General features: G+C 36.0%; 1 protein-coding gene across 2 annotated transcripts in view; it reads right to left on the reverse strand.

Moving 5' to 3' along the window:
• PKN2 (protein kinase N2) overlaps positions 1 to 12,222 on the reverse strand; it is a 127,804-nt gene extending 115,582 nt beyond the window's left edge. For both annotated transcript variants that reach the window (XM_037060915.1, XM_037060914.1), the window contains exon 1: positions 12,021 to 12,222. In XM_037060915.1, the coding sequence (XP_036916810.1) occupies positions 12,021 to 12,068 (48 nt within the window). In that variant the 5' untranslated portion in view covers positions 12,069 to 12,222. The remainder of the gene's footprint in view (positions 1 to 12,020) is intronic.
• Positions 12,223 to 19,223: the final 7,001 nt, after the last annotated feature.

A 19,223-nucleotide genomic window follows, 5' to 3' on the forward strand; every position in this document is an offset into this window, starting at 1 on the left:
GCTAAGCATTTACCTTGTACAGGATCTCACTGGACAGAGTATATTAGAACTCTTTTAAGTCACAAGGCTAGAAAGAAGTAGTGTCAAACATAAACTGTAGTGTTCTGTTGTTTGGTTCCAGTGTAGGCACCAGTAATAGCAGAGCTGGCCTTGAGCAAGTCACATATTGAGCAACAAGAAAAACAAAGCCCAGAAATGTATTCAGTTATTTGTTAATTGTATACAGTTATTTCTAACTTCCTTAGAAGATAAGACTAACTCTATTTTAGAGGAAAGGCATAGTAAAAGTACAGCTCTCGGATAATAAAGAGCATAGTCAGGAAAACTACGGTACTGAGGAGAATATTACCATTAATAAATCATGCACAACCAAGGAGGATAACATAATGTACACGACAAAAACGAAAGAGATCATCCTTTTCCTTATAAATCTATCTGAATGTATTTAGGCCCAATGTTACCATAATTAAAAGTGTTAAAATATTATTACAAATAATTTTAGGAAAGTTGTTAGCCACTAAAGTGGAAGGGACATATAAAATGAAGTTTATTCTTAGGCTTTTTAACAACTTTAAAAAAAAATTTAAAACAGGTTATCACTATAAGATCTTGATCCCTAAAAACAATCACAAATTAGAAATAAGTGCAGAATAACCTTTAACATCAGGGAAGAAGATATTATTCCTTTTAAAAGATATAAAACATGAATATGGTTTCTCATATTCATGAGAAAAAAATATCTCATGCACATAGGACACTAACTTTGCAAGTCTATATTGTGGGTAACATGAGGGGCCTCTTTTAACTTATTATAATTTGTGAATGCAGAAAACATCTTTTGACTTCATAAGAAATAGCTTTAAATGATTCTTAAATTTTACATAAACTTTAAACCATGATAAACTCTTCAGAAACTACACACTACTGCTGCTGAAATCATCGCACTTCTACATTTTTTTAAATTTTTTAATTTTTTTATTTAACTTTTGTTAAAGTACAGTTTTCTTGTACAATATTTTTATATATGTTACAAAAATACTACAAAGAACTTGGATACTATCTTGAATTCTCACAACTAGGTGGCAAATTATAGATTCCCTTTTATAGTTATTTTCAGTTCACTTGGAAAAAAAAATTTTTTGCATTTATTTTTTACATGGCTTTGAAGATATTAACCTTCTCTAAATACTAAAGGAAGAAAATAAAACTAGAATTTTTCCTAGTATACTAGTGTACACTACAGGAAGAAAATTTTTAAGTATACTAACGGAAGAAAATAAAACTAGAATTGTGGGACTACTAAAATGAAGGAACAAAAGTGAGAATGACTCAGGTTAGAGCAGCCATTGGCTGAATACATATGAACTGTAAATTAGGTATAATAATCCCTCCCATCCTTAATTAGAAGGGTCATTTTAAGAATCAAGTGAAATAAGACATGTGAAAGTGCCTTATAACTCAAAAAATGCTTCGGAAACATGGAGTGTTAGTATTATCTATCAGTAACACTACTCATTTTTTTCAACATGGTTTTCTTTATTTTGTATGGGCTACCTTTATAACTAACACTAATTCTTTCTCTATAATTATCATTATACTACTAAACTAAATAATTATCTGCCATTTTGCTAATCTCAAATAAAACAAAAGGAAAGGTCAACTTTATAAAGAGACTCAGTATAAATTTTCTTTTAGTATTTGGCAAAGCAAGATTTTTGCTTTAGATGATATTTAAGGTTCCCTTGGTTATATGTCACAGGCAGTAAGGAATCACTAAATGCTTGAGACAACTTCTGAATCTAGTGATGTACATAGTCTAAATAAAAACAAAATGAGAAAGAGATATAGGTAAGATATCAAGATATTGTAACCATCCAAATATAAAGAGGGTTCAAACCTGAAGAGTGGCTGTGTGATTCATTCAAGTTAATAATTAGGAGACTCAACTGAAGAGGCTGAGACAGTAGTCAAAAATGACTAGTGAATTTCTAGCACTGGCAACCATGGACAGAATGATAACCTTCAGAAATACCAAGAAGTCAGATGTAGTAAAACCATCATAGAATCAGCCATAGAAATTAGTCATTTATATATTGACCAATTAATCAAAAATAAACCATATGCCAAGTGCTAGAGACAAAGATGAGTGAGAAATACTTCCTGTTCTGCAAATGGGAAAGATACATATAATTTAACAATTAATTGCCCTACTGGGTGATATATGAGATGAGGGTGGATTCCCCCTAAAACAGAATTTATTTATAAAAAATTGGGTATTTATTCTTACATTTTAAAATTTCAGTCTCCCTCAAAGTACTTCCTATTTGATGTAATACACCTATCAAGCCTTTTTTTCCACTGCTCAGTTTTTGAACACGTCAATTTTGATGTCTTTTAATGCTACTGCCATTTTTTAAGTCACTTGGGGCGAGATCAGGTGAATAGGGAGGGTGGGCATTGGGGCCATGCCATTTTTTGGTCAAAAAAACTGCTGAACACTCAGCAGTGAGGGCTGGTGTGCTTGTAAACCCACTCATCATGAAATGGGCAAACATGATTAAAGAATCTTCAAAATAAATTCACTGAAGCTCAACGTATCCTCTCACAACAATGCCAGCTTTCAGAACACTCACCTACTGGGGGTGGGAGAAGCCTGTACTACAAGAGGCCCACCCTTCAGAAGATATTTCCAGTTTTTGGGGGGGTCCCACCTTGTATTCAGTAACAAAAGATGCAACATGGGAGGTAAGCTAATACGCCACTGGATCAAAATACTACATAACCAATTACTAAATTTACTTACTTATTAAAAATGTATCTTAAGCAAAATTTTGCTTATGTATATGGATATATTGATATATTCAACAGATATATTTTTCTCAGCAGAATTTTAAGGAATGTCCAATTTCTCAAAAGCTTTTCAGGCAATCAATATTGGTATTCTTAAAATTAGAAACAGCATGTGCAAAGATACAGAAGTATAAAGAAGCAGTGTAGTTGTTCTAAGAATTGCAAACAGTTTTAATATCAGAGTATAAGATGTACAAGGATATAAATCTGAAAAGATTGATAAGGGCCAGATGATGAAAGATCTAATATATTTTATTCTGTAATCAATAAGAAATTATTTTTAAAGGGTTTAAGCAGAGAAGTGCTTCCTTAACCTATACCTTCTCAGAAGACAGACCCGTCCCTAACTCACAGGAGATTCCTTGCAGCACATTAGCACATATTGGCACAAGAACTCCATTCTTGCATTGCCGTAACTGACTGGACCATGGACATGTCACACAGAATGGACATGTTCTGTATGGTGTCAATCAGATTCTTCTCATTCAAGAATTTTGAATTGCGGCACAGAATAAGTGAGTCAGTTAGCTCTGGGCATTGCACCTGTAAATTAATGTAATTTCAGAAGTTAGGAGTGCCACTCAGGGATGACAGGAAAGGAGAACCAGTACTCAGGAAACGTAAAGGAGTGTGCACTCAAAGAGATACGAGAACATACAGTCCTGCTAACGAAAGCCTCTACTTTCTTATTTAATCCTCATGGGATGTGGCTATATATCCTATTCTTGATTAAGTGAGATATTCCTGTAGCTTTGCAATAAATCCATCTTTTGTTTAACTAAGTAATTTAAATGTGTTTCTATCCCCTGAACCCTGAGATAAAAGTGATTAATTCTGGTGGTTAATCTGAAGAATTAGAGAAAAACAGGCAGAAAGTGTAGAACAGTTAAACTAGAAAGGAGTTATCAAAAGAAAGCAATAGTAGCAAATGAAGATAGATATGATAAATGAAAAGTAACCAAAATTGTGCAGGGTTCATGAAGCTTAATTTAAACAAGAGACTTTCAGGAAGCTGAACCAGTATAAATTGCCTCCAAGGACTAGAATAAAAAAATATTAAAAAATAAAATATTAATACAACATTAAAATTATTAATAAGCATTTTTCACTGAAGAGATATGGAATGGAAAAATGAACAGTTGATGAACATTTACATATTGATTTTTCATTATTTCTTTGTTTTTAAATTCACTCTTTGAGTCAAGTGAGTGTCTGGTTATGTTAAGTGATGCAATATTTTATGCAACTTTCCATGGCTGTTTACTTGGATAACTGATTTTCAACCATTTTCATCTCATGGCGCACATAAACTAAGTACTAAAATTATGCAGCTCAACAAAAACCATATTTTTTGCTGATCTGACCAAAAAAGACAGGTATAATTTTGATTTATTCACACCAGATAGCTTTGTGTTGGCTGTTGTCAGCTCACCTGACAATCTAAGGGAAAACCCGGTCAGTGGCACTGACTAATACTCACATAGTGCATGCTGTGGCACACCAGTTGAAAATCACTTGGAAAACTAAGTTCATGGAAAATAAACACAGTGCTTTACTCTTTCTATACCAAATCTTTAATAGATTTTAAGTGCAGCCTTGCTGATCACAGTGATGTAAAGGAATCTGATATCCACCATAAAAGTAAGACATTTAAAATTGTCCCTTCCACAAACTCCCCCCAAAAATGAAAAAACAAGTTACAAACTGAGAAAAAACATTCACAATATACATAAAACATTGATGTGAATATAAAGAACTCTTATAAATTAATGAGAAAAAACACAGAAAAGTCAGCAAGAGGCATGAACAGGAATTTCACTTAAAACAAAAGGCCAGTAAACATAAAAAGAAATGTTCTATATCAGTGATCAGGAAAATGCAAATCAAAACAATAGTGATAGAGCATATTACATTCTTCCAGTTTGCAAAAATTAAAAGGCAATATTAAGTGTCTAAGAGGATGGATAACCAACAGACCTGTTTAATTTCATAAATTGCTGATATAATACAAACTGGCTCACCTATACTTAGGATGAATTTTTATTTTCATCTCCTAGAACTGGGCATTAACCTACGCTGAGGCACCAATTTTACCTTTAGGCATATAATCGACAGAAACAGAAATACACAATAAAAAAGTACACAGAATGTCTACAGTAGCTCTGTTCACAACTATAAAAACAGAAAATGACTAACGCTCAACAATGGAGAGTGAGTGGATAAAATATCCAAGTGACCAACAAGGAGAGAGTTAGTGAATATTTTACTAAATATAATACAGCAATTAAAATGAGTGACTTTAGCAATATGTGATATAGATAAATCAGCAATAGGTAAAAAAGCAGATCTGGAAAGATTATGTTCAATATAACTATATAAAAACAACTAAAGTAAAAGATTTATCTTTTAGAATTATATATCCAACAAAAATATACAAAGGAAGTAAGACAATGAGCCCAGAATTTAAGATGATGATTACCTTGATTAACAAGAAGATAAAGGTGGGGAGATGGAAAAGAGAAAAACCACATGTAGGTTAAGTTCCTAGCTTTGGGGGAAAGGTGGGGAGTGAGTGGTAGTCCATGGGTGCTTATTACAATGATAGATAGTGACAGATAATGATTAATCCAATGCAGTGTACCTAAGGTTAATAAAAGAAAAAAATCCAAAAATTTAATTAAATTTGTCCAGTGAAAATTCTGAAATAGGCAGAAGCACCACTGCAGAGAATCATTAAAGGTAACTATAGGCAAAGGAAAAAATATGACTAATATTTAAAGTTATGTTATCTACCGCATGTACTAGGTAGAAAATAGAGGTCCCCTATAATCTAAAATAAATTCCAAATGCTGCCATAACAACTTTCCATTAAATAAGGTCTTTCTGAGCCAGGGTGGTAAAATGTCTTAACCAATTAGAAAAAGTAATCACTTCCAAATTTTTAAAATAGATAAATCCTAGTAATGTTATATAGTATGTAATTCTTGTGTATCAATTCACTCCTATAATGTGACACTAACATTTACCTTCTAATCTAAGGTATTTATTATTAACTGTTCCTGTGCTTTCTTGTTCCTTATTTTTAAAAGATATTTATGTACATGTTACTCAAATGTAATTTCTGTGAGATTGTGAAAAACAATGCCAACAGAGCTAGTTTCAAATTATTTCATTAGATATAATTAAGAGGAACTAAACATGTAGCAAAATAAATGCTCTCTATTCTGCTTTTCCAAGACATCAGAAGTTGCTTTCATTAGTATGTTTTCCCATTCAAAACTTTATAATAAGTATCTTTTTTTAAAAGATTTTATTTATTTATCTTTAGAGGGGAAGGGAAGGAGAGAGGGAGAGAAACATCAACGTATGGTTGCCTCTCATGAGCCCCCTGCTGGGAACTGGCCTGCAACCCTGGCATGTGCCCTGACTGGGATTCGAACCTCTGGTTCGCAGGCCTGTGCTCAATCCACTGAGCTACACCAGCCAGGGCACAATAATTTTAACTAGTTTTCAACTTTCTAACTGTGCTGCCAGGTTTAAACTCAGCTGTATATTAAAAATTAATCATATTCAATGTCATATGATTTTTTTCATACTGTAGTTAAGAGGAAAACTGGTTTTTAATGTAGAGTCGACAATTGTTCAATGCAATACATTTTCCTAAAAAATTATGCAGAATTAACTGTTCCATTCAAATATCATGTACGTTTCTGGAAGTAACATTATTTTCATCTCTATAAACTACTATTCCACTTTCCTCATTTGTTTAAAAATACAACACAAAGGAATAAACTTATAAAAGGCATGAAGACTGTTGCCAACTTTGAAAAACAGAAAAGAACTCAAAAGAATCAGATTCAAAGCCCTGGGGTAAACAGAGAATGCCTAGAAGGTGTCCCTAACCTATTTTTTAAAAAACATTGATAAAATATTAATAGTAGGAGTGGTAGGAGACTAGAATTAATCTCTACTATACTGATTAGAGATGACAGAAAAACATGATCCATGTTAGAGCCATTGCTCTCTAACACTAGTTTTAGTACAGAGATGGTTACCTAGGTAGCCAATTAAAAGTTGGCAGTTTATTTAAACTATGTCGTATTCAATAAAGTATGCAGATTTCTTTTAAGAGTATCAATCAAATAGCTGAAAACCACATTGTACTGATTTATTGTTCAGAGCCAATGCTACATATCATTGTCGATTACTAAGTACATACTGAACTCACCACTTATTTTCTTAACTGTATCTCCAAGTACTACCTCATAATTAAATGTTTTGAGATTTAAAAAAAGTTAATAAAGCTAGTTAGAGCCACTTATCTAGAATTCATGGCAAAAATGTTTTTGAACCTATAGCTATTTCTGTATTAAAACTCTATGAACCTCATTTCTCTTTAAAAATTCTAATAAGTAAAATGAGATAAAGGGAAGAAAAATTCAATATACTAAACACCTTAAAATTACACAATGTGGTATATTAAATATATCTCAATTAAAAGGGGAGGAAAAGGGGAAATAGACTCAAATACCATGGAGCTTATAAGTTGGAAAAGTTTGTCAGTTAGCTCTGAGAACTATGAGCATATTTCTGTCTGTTTTGTGCTTTTGTACATTTTCCAAATTTCCTACAATGAACATGTATCGCTTTTATAACTGAAAAAAAACAAAACCCTGTAAAATCTATTTTATCCATCCTTCCTACTTTCTCACACTACATTCCTTCAACCTGACCTAAAATTTTAATCCTCCCAACAAAGAGATCTTCCCATCTCCTCCTTTCTAGTATCACTGCAAAACCAGATGCCATCTTCTAATCTTCCATCAAACGAATAAAATAGTGTGCTATATATGCAGATATACCATATTTTGCCATGTATAATGTGCTTCCATATATAATGTGTACCCATACTTTTGTGTGCATTATACACGGGACTATACCCATGGCATGTAATCATTATATCCATGTAGAATGCGCGGCCTTATTTTCCCCTAAAAAATTTGGTCTAACGGTGTGTATTATACACAGCAAAATACGGTAATATAAGTAGCGCAGAAATCCATTTTGAACTTGTCAAGAGAATATTTTTGAGACAAGAGATTAAAAATGTAAATGAAAGAAGATGAAATAATTTTCTTTTGTCAATGAGTATAATCAACTTTCTTAGAACAGCCAAGACATTTCTCATCCCAGATAACAAATGGAAACTCCTTATCAATGAGAAACTCAAAGCTTGATTATTTATAAGCTTAAATTTTTAGAGCAAGGTTTACCTTATGGATAGTCTACAGAGAAATATAAAACATTTTGGAAGGTTTAATGCAAACATTTAACAACTTTCATCGGAAAGAATAAAGAATAAAGAATAAAGAATTTTTAACCTGAAAAAAGGGTATTGATAATGTAATTCTTTGTAGAATATCCCACCTCATTCACAGTAATAAAAATACTGCTAAATTGCAGACTACCAAATAGAATGTGGAAATCATTTTTTCTTGTTATAGAGAAACCTAGCAAGAAATAGAAATTTTATACTAAAGTTAATGCTCATTAATGACATTTTTGGCCAATTTTTAGAAAATTTGCATATCTACTAAATTGGAATGCAAAACATTTATGGGCCCACAAAACTCTGGCAGCTTAAGGAACAGTCTAGCAGCAAAGTCTGACTTACAATGTGACTATGAACAATTTGCTGAACATCCCTGAACTTAATTTCTTGATCTGTAAAATGAAATAACACCGCCCACTTTATCAGATTGTTGTAAAGAATAAGGTGTATAGGATACCAATACAATGTCTGACATACAACAAATAATCAACAAATTTTATTTGCATTCTCTTCTAGAAAGTGAAAACCACACCTTGTCATCTTTACATACTTCAATACAGTTTTAGTAGGTACTCACTCAGTGTTTCTTGAAGTGAATCCCTATAATTTAAGGCTAACTACTTCAATCTTTCACTTGACCAAGTCACATCTACATAAATAAATTCTGCTGAGAATGGAATTTTACATTCCCAACACTTTGTCAGGCATTTTGATGAAGATGAATCTCCATTAATGGACAAGGTAACTTTATTAGAGTATGTTACTCAACATTTGGGTCTGCATTTACAAAATTAGCCAACATTTTCAGTTTGAGGTTCTTTGTATCGTTTTCATTAATCCAGTTTCCTTGAAAATAAACTTTAATTTCTGTGGCTTCACAAAAGTATCTCATTAAGTTTCCCACTACATTTCAAATAAAAAATAAAGAGAACGGGACCTAAGAAGTTTATTATAAAAGACAAAAATTAGAAATTGTCAACTAATTTTGTATTTTTAAATAGCGTATTTTAATTTTTACTACGGCAAACCAATATTCTTCCTTATACTTTGAAGTCTCTAGCCTTCAGTTTCTGTGTACTTTAAACATTACTCCACAGAAATATTACAGTAATTAACAAAATAAAGTACTGTGGTTTTAGATATTCTTTGTTTTGTCTTTCCACAACCAAAGTTATTAATAATCCAATTCCAGCTCAAGTAGTTAAGTATTTCAAATTCTGCAATATAATTTGAAAATGATTTTAAAATGTCGGATATATAATATTTCTAAATATCAATTTCATTATTAGTAGGTAACATGTAACTTTCACAGTGAAATAAGTATTCTTGAGACAAGATATGGCAAAAGTTTTTAGCAACTAAACACATCTTAAAGCTTGTGATGTAAATTACTATTTAAAACACTTAAAAGAGTTTGGCAGAGAAAGATTAATAACTTTATACTACACAATTTTTTAATCTAAATAAATTCAAACTTGTAAGAGTTTAAAAAATGATTCTACTAGCAAGTTTGATAAATATTTAGTTACTATATTCTAGTTTCTTAACCCAGTGAAATAATAAAATGTTTGCATAGATATGCTTGGTGAGGCAAATTTTATCACCATTTATGTTAAGTGCAAATATAAATAATATTCTTTTATTTATTTTTTTATCTTTAGAGGGGAAGTGAAGGAGAGAAGGAGAGAAATATCAATGTATGGTTGCCTCTCATGAGCCCCCTGCTGGGAACTGGCCTGCAACCCAGGCATGTGCCCTGACTGGGAATCGAACCTCGATTGTGTGGTTCGCGGGCCCGCGCTCAATCCACTGAGCTACACCAGCCAGGACAATAATATTCTTAATTACTTTAGTAAACATGATAAAGTTCAAATGCAATAGCTGTTATTAGAACTGGGAGTCAAATACACTAAGAAAAATGCCCTGGATATATATGACAACGTATAAGGTAACATTTAACAAAAGCTATTCTTTTTCTGGAGAGGATTACATTTTATATTATTTAAAAGTCTAATTTTAGTTTGGTTCCTTACATTCCTTACATTGGTCTCATGTTTTAGTCATATTTAAAAACTCTTTATTTCTCCAACTTGCTTCCTTGTTATTGTCAAAACTGATCTTATTAAAAGTCCACAAGTACTATACATATGAAAATGTTTTCAGGTCCAGTGTCAAAGTAAGTCTTTTATGTCAACTTTCTATAAAATACAAATAAAGATGCCAAATACTTTATAATTCTGAAGTCATGCCATTCAAAAATATGCTCCCGTCATTTTCATGGCTTTTTCAGAATCAGAGTATGATTTTCATGTATCAAGACTATGCGATGAAATGCATTTCTAATTGTACCTCAAACAAACTTCATTTTAAATGCTTGTGTAAATTAATAAAACAATAAATTTCATTCATTTAGCAAATGTGGTGTACTGTATGGCCTCCTCCAAAAGTCTAAGACCAATTAAAATACTATACATGCTCAATACAAAATTCAGCCTTCCATTTCCAAGACTCCAAATTTGCAACAGTGCATTGGCATACCTTGTTGTAATCTCTACTTTTGTGAAGGAAATATCAAGTATAACAATACATTCCAGCTTACATCATGCACAACAAACCAGGCTTATTGTAAGGAGCTATAGAAAAACAGATTTGAAAGGCAAAAATTTAGAAGCAGCTGCAATACTTAATTTTGACGTCAAGAATCAATCCGTGTCCAAACTCAGTATTTAAAAATATTAACTGTCCAATGCACAAAAAGAAATGTTAGTATGTGATTTTTTTCTTCTCTTATAGAAGACCACATTAAAACAAACTTAAAAAACAGGCAAGAAATTTTAATCCAAATGTAAACATCTGTGGAAAACTCCAAAGTAATGAAAAATAAACCCAACAGGGTAGCGTAAATACCCTGGTACATCATAGAGACCTAAAAACAAAAAATCGTGCCTACATCATCAAATATTCAGCTGGAAATAGAAAACAGTAATTCTGCTACTCGACATGGATTTAACTAATTAAGGGACCCAATTTGCTCTCATTTTCTGCAGTGTCCCGAATTTCCCCTTAGTCGACTGCTTTCTCATTTGTAAACAACTTCTGGATCTTTTTCTCTGGTGTTCAAACGGGAGGGAAAACGAAAATCTTAAAAGCATCAGCACCTAAGCTTACGAATCTGAGCACGGAGTTACTGAGAAGGGGAAAGCAGCTGATAAGGGAGACCACATGTATCACTTGGTTAAAAAAAAAAAGGTAGTCCTTAAATTAGAGGGGGGAAAATGCAGTTACCTAAAGAGGGCTCGTTAAGTAAAGCCAGCATTAGTGAGACACTTTTAAAAACAAAAATAATATAACACTTGTCTGGGGGCTGGAAGTTACGAGGGCGCTCTTTGTGCGAAGTCTAAGGGGCAGGGGAGAGTCGAGAAAATAGCTCAGGAGTCATTCAAAGGAGTTAGAGCAGCGGTGTACAAGCGAAAGGCGGGGCGGGGCTCGGCTTGGCCTGGCGGAGGGAGGGGGCAGCTGGGGCGTCAGCCTGAGGCTCTGACACGCAGAGATGGGGGCTGTGAGCTGGCCGCTCTGGGGACCCGGAGAGACCTGACTCGGGCTGCAGGCAAAGACGGGGTCCCTGTAGTAGGTAATTAAAACAGAAGCAATCTAGTGCTCTAGGCGCCAGAGGGTCCACCTCCCGAAGAAAGCGGCTCCGGAGTGACATCCCCAAGTTTCCGCACTTAGCGGGTTAGGGGCGCGGTAGCCGCGAGGCTTCCACCGGGCCCCCGACCCCACGCCAGATTTTTCCCCTCTCTCTTCTGCCAGTGCCTTGCACCCAGATTTCGGCCCTTACCTGGAGCTCCGTGAGCAGTATCTCCCCTTGTTCAGGGTTGGACGCCATTGCACTCAGCTCTGGACTCCGCACCTGGACGCGACCGCCGGCTCGAGAAGGGAGAAGGCAGGATGGGACCCGGGGAGCGGGGTGAGGAGCAGAGAAAGAAAAACAAAACAAAACAAAACAAAACAAAACAAAACAAAACTAGGGATTCATGGAGACGCAGCCCCTGCTGGAGGTGCGGTTTATTTCGCCCGATTCATGGAGAGCGGCGGGGAGCACGGGCACTCGTAGCGGACTCCCCCTTGCCGCCCGCCCGCCGCCGCCGGCGCCGGACTCCGTTCGCTCAGTCGCTCCCTTAAGGCGACGCCAGGACCCGCCTCAAGTCTCTCTGGGCGCAGCGGCTGCGGGTGGAAACTCCTCCTGTCGCACCATTTGGCTGTCACTGTGTCGCAAAAGCGGCCTCACTTGGCGGCTGCCAGGGCACGTGACCGCAGCCTCCCAGCGGGCGGGAAAGGTGGGGCGGAGGGGACCCTGCGTGGGGCGGAGCAGTTTTCTGCCCACCTCCATGGTGGGCGCAGTCATTGGACCCTGAAGGGGTGAAAATGAGGGGAAGGAGTGGACTGGCGTCTCCGAAGGCGGGAAGAGGAGGAAAACACGCCCGCTCTCCGGTTTGGTTTAACGGCCCCGCTATGAACGCTGGAACTCGGAAGACTGCTCGCAATTTTTTATTTGCTTTTTCCCTAGACCATTTACGTTTTTCTTCCCGAAGTTTAGACCTAACGTAAATTGTTTCCTTTCTAACCTCCACACCCTAAAAAGTTTCGGAATTCGAACTTTACGGATTATTTCGTTCCACGCCCCACCGCCCGCCATCACCCAAGCTATTAATCTTGCCTTTTGTTCCCTCCCACCCCCAGCGAGCCTTTCGGACCAGTAAGGTGCACAGGGCTCAACTTGGGTGTGGCCTGTCCTTATTAAGAAATGTAAGCGGCTCGCGATCCTTGACAACTTTTAACGCACAGGCTTTAAGAGATAACCTTTATTTCAGGCGCTGAGGTATGGTTTTGTCTGTGGAACTACACAGAGTTTAGAATTAGCTGGCTTCTTGAGTTGTTTTAACTGAATTTAAACTGAGGGACATGGGGCAGGATCAGCCCCGCGAATGGAAAAAGGCCAACTTTCCTTGGTGTAAACATCCAAGATAGCCTATTAGTAACATAGAGCTTAATAGTGTAAAATGAGGTTTAAAAAACGGCTGTATGCATAGTATTCAGGAATGCCAATAAAGTCTCCAAAGGTAGCTTTTGTTTTGTCTGAGCAGTGAATGGATATTCTAGGCAACTGCCTACCTTTAGTTTGAGATTGAAATACAAAGGCTTTGTTAAAAGCTGCTTGGAGAAAAGTGGTAGGAATTATTTAGTTAGCTACTTGAATAATGGCTTAGTTGGCATACTTCTTAAGTACATATATCATTATGTACTTGTCTTACACTCCATGTAGGTTGTTATTGGACTGATGCTGGGGGGGTAGTCTTTATCTTTTTGTCTTCACAAATCTCATGACAAACATTTTTTGAAGGTCTAGAGTTCTGTAGCCACATTTTCTGAACTCCAACTCATGATATGTGATAAAGAACTCTTTAGTGTGTATTTCAGAAGATTTAGAGCTTTTTCTGTGCATTGCCTTGGTTGAAAATGGTAATTAAAATATATGAAATAACAATACTTGGAAAAGCCAGGTTATAAAATGCCCTCCCTGGTAACTAAAAGTCAGACAGTAAGTATTCTAGGCCCTGGAGGTAACAGCTAGGATTACGCAAGAATTCTTGTCCCTGGAGTGATTGATTCCTTTAGACGGAGGAACAGACTTGTGTCTAAATCACTATAATTCAATTTTAAAAGGTAGGCATGAAATGTTAGGGGAGCACTTCATTTAGATAAATACACATATATTTTCTGTGTTACAAAATATATATAACAAAACTTACTGTGTTAGCAATTATAAGTGTACAGTTCAGTGGCATTAAATGTTTGCAGATGTATTTTGCTTATTTTTGTCTTGCCTTACTCTAGAGTAGATTTAATATGGCTGGCATGCACATAGTAGGTGCTTAACAATGATGAAATTTAAAATTACCTATGTTAGGACTTAGAAATATAGTCAATGAGCATTCTTTTTAAAAATAAATTTAGATATAAGATAGAAAACTTTCACATTTTTAGCATCATGGAAATTTAGAACTAGAAAAGACTTAGAATGTCTAGCTTAATTTTTATTATAAGTAGGGGGAAAAAAGACAAAATTTACTTACTCATTAGGAGCATGGCAACTCAGTGGCAGAAGTGAAGCCTAGAACCTGACTCTCCTAATCTAATTGCAAGTCCTGGGGTTAACCTATACCATGCTGCTATAGTACTTTAAAATAGAATCTTTGCCCTGGCTGGTATAGTTCTGTGTTTTGGGCGTCATCCTGCAGGCCAAAAGGTCATCGGTTTGATCCCTGGTCAGGGCACGTGCCTAGGTTGTGGGCCAGGTACCCACTTGGAGTGTGCAAGAGGCAACCAATCAGAGTTTCTCTTCCTCCCTTTCTCTCTCTGAAAGTAAATAAATAAAATTAAAAAAAATAAAATCACTTAAACTGAACTCAAAGTTTATATAGCCCCTTGAAATTTTCACCATAGAAAAAGACTTCAAACTGCATATTTTTATGGCTAAAACAAGTATTGATAATTTTAATTGTATATGTCACATGTGAATGTAAACAACAAACCCCAAAGTTTTTAGTTACAGGTATTTTTGAGATTCGTTATGCTGGGATTCGTTAAACAACAAACCCCAAAGTAGTACAGTACAAAAGAAGAGAACAAGACAAAATAAAAACTGGTAATCTGCAAAACGTAATAGTTTCAACAGTAAATTAGTTTAATTTAAGCTAAAAAACTACTACCCATCTCATAGTCTGTTCAGTGGTGGGGGTGGGGTGGAGAAATAATAGTACGTGCAACAAAGTAATCAATGAAGCACACTTGAAGAAGTTTAATGGAAACCCATATTGTGTTGATTTAGATGAGTTGTATTCAGTACCTATTTGTAAATGATTTTAGGGAGTCCTAAGTATAGTTCACCTGAAGTTATGTTCTAATTTATATTACCAGTAAAAATAGTTATGTAGGCACATTTGAACATTTTCCATTGTGATTTTAAACATCTTTAAAAATTAGAAATCACCAAACAGAAAGTTTCAATTGGCTTTAAAATGCAAGCTCCCAACCTGTACCATATTCTCTAGGGCCTGGAGTAAATTATATTTATCATGTCAGTTAAAAAAAAAGAGAGACTAACTTCTTTCACACTCCTAGATAATTTTTCCACACTAAAACAATTGTACTCTTAGAATGTTCCTTATCAGCTTGAGCTTTCTAGAACCCAGCCACCATTCCATAAGAAGCTAAATCCTCATGGAAAGGCTATATGTTGGTGTTCTCGTCAATAACACCAGCTAGCCCAGCCTTCAGATCGTCCCAGCCCAGGCACCAGACAAGTGAGTGAAGATACTATCTTGGTAATAGATCTAGTCTCAGCTATTCTAGTCCCCATCCATTCAAGCCACCAGCTGTTGAATTCATCTCATTAGAGGCCATGGACATCTTGGAAAGAGACAAACAACCCCCATATGCGCTAACCAGATCCCCACACCATTCAATTTGTGAGCATAATAAAATGGTTTGTTTGTTTTAAGGGTGCGGGAACAGTAGATATTCATAGTAATAGATAACTGGAACATACATTCCAAGCTGGACATTTTATTTTATTTATTTATTTTTAGACAGAGAGGAAGGGAGGGAGAAAGAGAGGGAGGAAAACATTAATGTGTGGTTGCCTCTTACACGCCTTCTGCTGGGGACCTGGCCCATAACCCAGGCATGTGCTCTGATGGGAATCAAACTACTGACCCTTTGGTTCACAGGCAGGCACTGAATGCACTGAGCCACACCAGCCAGGGCCAAAGCTGGATATTTGGGCAGGCCCTCTTCTCAAACTTGCCATTGATAGAATTCTTCTGTAATAGTTGATTTAAATTCTCTAAATGGATCAATTACAAATTTTACCTTTTATAATCATTCACTTCATGAGGGAAAAAATATCAAATTTCTGTAATCTTCAGAGAATCTAGTATGCATTAATGGGCAAAAGTAGGTTTACAGTTTGTATGAAAAAATATATAAGAATAAACAATAATATAAGAATAAACTGTGTTTTGCATACTTCCCACTATAAAACTACTTTTGCCTACCCCTGTATTTATAAAACTCATTATGAAAGTACATGATAAGAACTTTATTGGTAGTTTTTTTATTTATACTAAAAGTATATATGCAACCATTTTTCATGTTCAAATAACAAAAAGACGTGCATGGTCTAATTTAAAATAACTGCTAGTTAAAAGCACTTCTAAAAACAACTTTAAACTATGTCACGTTATAAAGATCCTTATGAAGGGTTTCCTCTTAGAGATACTATTTTGGAAAAGAGTATTATAGCCATTTGCATATTTATTTTTATATGCTGGTAATTCACATGATCTGTGTATTGCTTTTATAGTTTTACTGTAAGCCTTTCACCAAATGAAATTTTATTTTTAAAGTATCTTATCACCACACACATACATATGCAAACAGTTTGAATGCTATATAATATAAAGTCCACATTTCAATTGCTTTACTGTGTTGTCTATTACAACTAGAGCTTTCTAAAGTTCTCCTTTACTAGAACAAAATGTGGCTGATTCAAATACCATGCTTCAGCTGCCTTCATCTGAATAAGATAAGCTCTCAGCAAGATATATGCAAGAAACTATAGTTCAAACTGTGTTATCCTGCTATGAAGCAATCTGCTAAACATTTCTGAAGCAATTATTTGCGATCAATGTGGACATTTAATCTATTGACTTGAATTTGGGGCTGCAGAGAAGATATTCGGGAGTTTTCTCATTAGTTCATTTGCCCATAGAAAATACTTAGTATTTTTTACATACTAAGAACAGAAAACTAAGAACTATCTATATTAAAACAAGGAATGAAAGTGACTGACCTTATAAAATGAGTTTTATTAAAATATGTAGTATGGTAGATATGATATTATATCATCTACTGTAAGTATAAACCATATTTGAAGGGCTTTTACTCAAAAGAACATGACATACTTTTAATTTTCTTTCAGGTTATATTTGTTCTAGTATAAATTCTTCATAGATATTGGTAAATGAGTTGCCTTTTATCAACATCCATTTTTCACTGTTTTCTTATGCTGATAAAATATGTATTTGAAGTAAATAATTATTCACCTAAGAAATGCATTCCTACCTGACTTGAAACACAATTCAAAAAATTCTTTCTACTGAGACAGTTAATAAAATGTTACATTAGTCAACTATATGATAATCTTTGATAATGATCAAACCATATTAAAACCTGAAATTCACTATAATGTGTTGATCAATAGGTAAGTAAAGAAAAAGACACAGAAGTTTATCAAAAGAAAAAAAAATGTGTTCAACTTCTGGCCAAGATGGAGGCGTAGGTGGAAACACTGTGCCCCCTCCCACAATGAAATTTAAAGACAGCTAAGTTTTAGAAACAAAAACGCAGCCAAAACAGTGAAAATTGAACTGCATGAAGGTCTGACAACAACATACCACTCAGCCAGACCAGTAAGAGGGGCGGAGTCAGTGGTGGAGTGGGGTCAGGCTGGAAAGATTGTTTGGTCCGACCGACCCAGGAACGGAGGCAGAGACGGAGGCGGTTGGTGGATCCCAGGCGTCGGGTGGCGATGGGCGGACCCAGTGAGGGTGCAGGGCAGGCTGGCTGACTGCGGTCACACATTTGTGTGCAGATAAACCAAGCAAAGGAGCAAACAGTGAGATAGACCCTGCAGGCTAGGGCCCTAGCGGGAATTGGAGCTTGAAAGCACCAACTGGAAAGACTTTCTCAGGGTCGAGGGGCCAGGAGAGGCTCCCAGGCTCACAGAGAGTTTGTTGGAGAGACCCACAGGGTCTTGGAGAGTACATGGGCCCACACACCTGGGAACCAGCACCAGAGGGGCCCAATTTGCTTGTGGTGCAGCCACAGAGGGGACAGAAATCTGAGAGAGAGTGGAGTGAAGCAAAGTGCCATTTTTTTCCCCCTCTGACCCTGTCCCCACATACAGCATGACAACCCAGTGACTGGGTCGCCCCACCCTAAGGCTAAGGCTCCACCCCTCATATGTAACAGGTGCGAACAGACCAAACGTTATGACTCAAGAACAGCTCAAAGTCCCAGAACCTATAATTCTAAGTGACCGAGAAATAGCCAACCTTTCAGATGCACAGTTGAAAATACTGGTGATCAGGATGCTCACAGAATTGGTTGATTTTAGCCACAAATTAGAGGAACGTATGAAGGCTAAACTGATTGAAATGAAGGGAAATGCACAGGAAACCAATAGTGATGAAAAGGAAACCTGGACTCAAATCAAGGGAGTGGACCAGAAGGAAGAAAGAAAACCAATCAGAAAAAAGGAAGAAACAAGAATTAAAAAAAATGAGGAGAGGCTTAGGAACCTCCAGGACATCTTTAAACTTAAATGTTCCAACATCCGAATTATAGGGGTACCAGAAGGGGAAGAGAAACAGCCACAAGTGGAAAACTTATTTGAACAAGTAATAAAGGAGAACTTCCCAAGTCTGGCAAAGGAAATAGACTTCCAGGAAATCCAGGAAGCTCAGAGAGTCCCAAAGAAGTTGGACCAAAGAAGGAACACACCAAGACACATCATAATTACATTAGCCAAGATAAAAATGAAGGAGAGAATTCTAGAAGCAGTGAGAGATAAGGAGACAGTCCCCTACAAAGGAGTACCCATCAGACTGTCAGGATTTCTCAAAAGAGACCTTCCAGGCAAGAAGGGGCTGGAAAGAAGTATTCCAAGTCAGGAAATCCAAAGATCTACATCCAAGATTGCTCTATCCAGCAAAGCTTTCATTTAGAATGGAAGGGCAGATAAAGTGCTTCTCAGACAAGGTCAAATTCAAGGAGTTCGTCATCACCAAGCCCTACTGTAAGAAATGTTAAAGGGACTTACCTAAGAAAAAGAGGATAAAAAATATGAACAGTGAAAGGACAGCAAACTCACAGTTATTAACAACCACACCTAAAACAAAAACAAAGAGGACAGCTA

The sequence above is a fragment of the Sturnira hondurensis genome, unplaced genomic scaffold (assembly GCF_014824575.4).
Source record: "Sturnira hondurensis isolate 20B ecotype Veracruz unplaced genomic scaffold, ASM1482457v3 Scaffold0013063, whole genome shotgun sequence".
NCBI lineage: Eukaryota > Metazoa > Chordata > Mammalia > Chiroptera > Phyllostomidae > Sturnira > Sturnira hondurensis.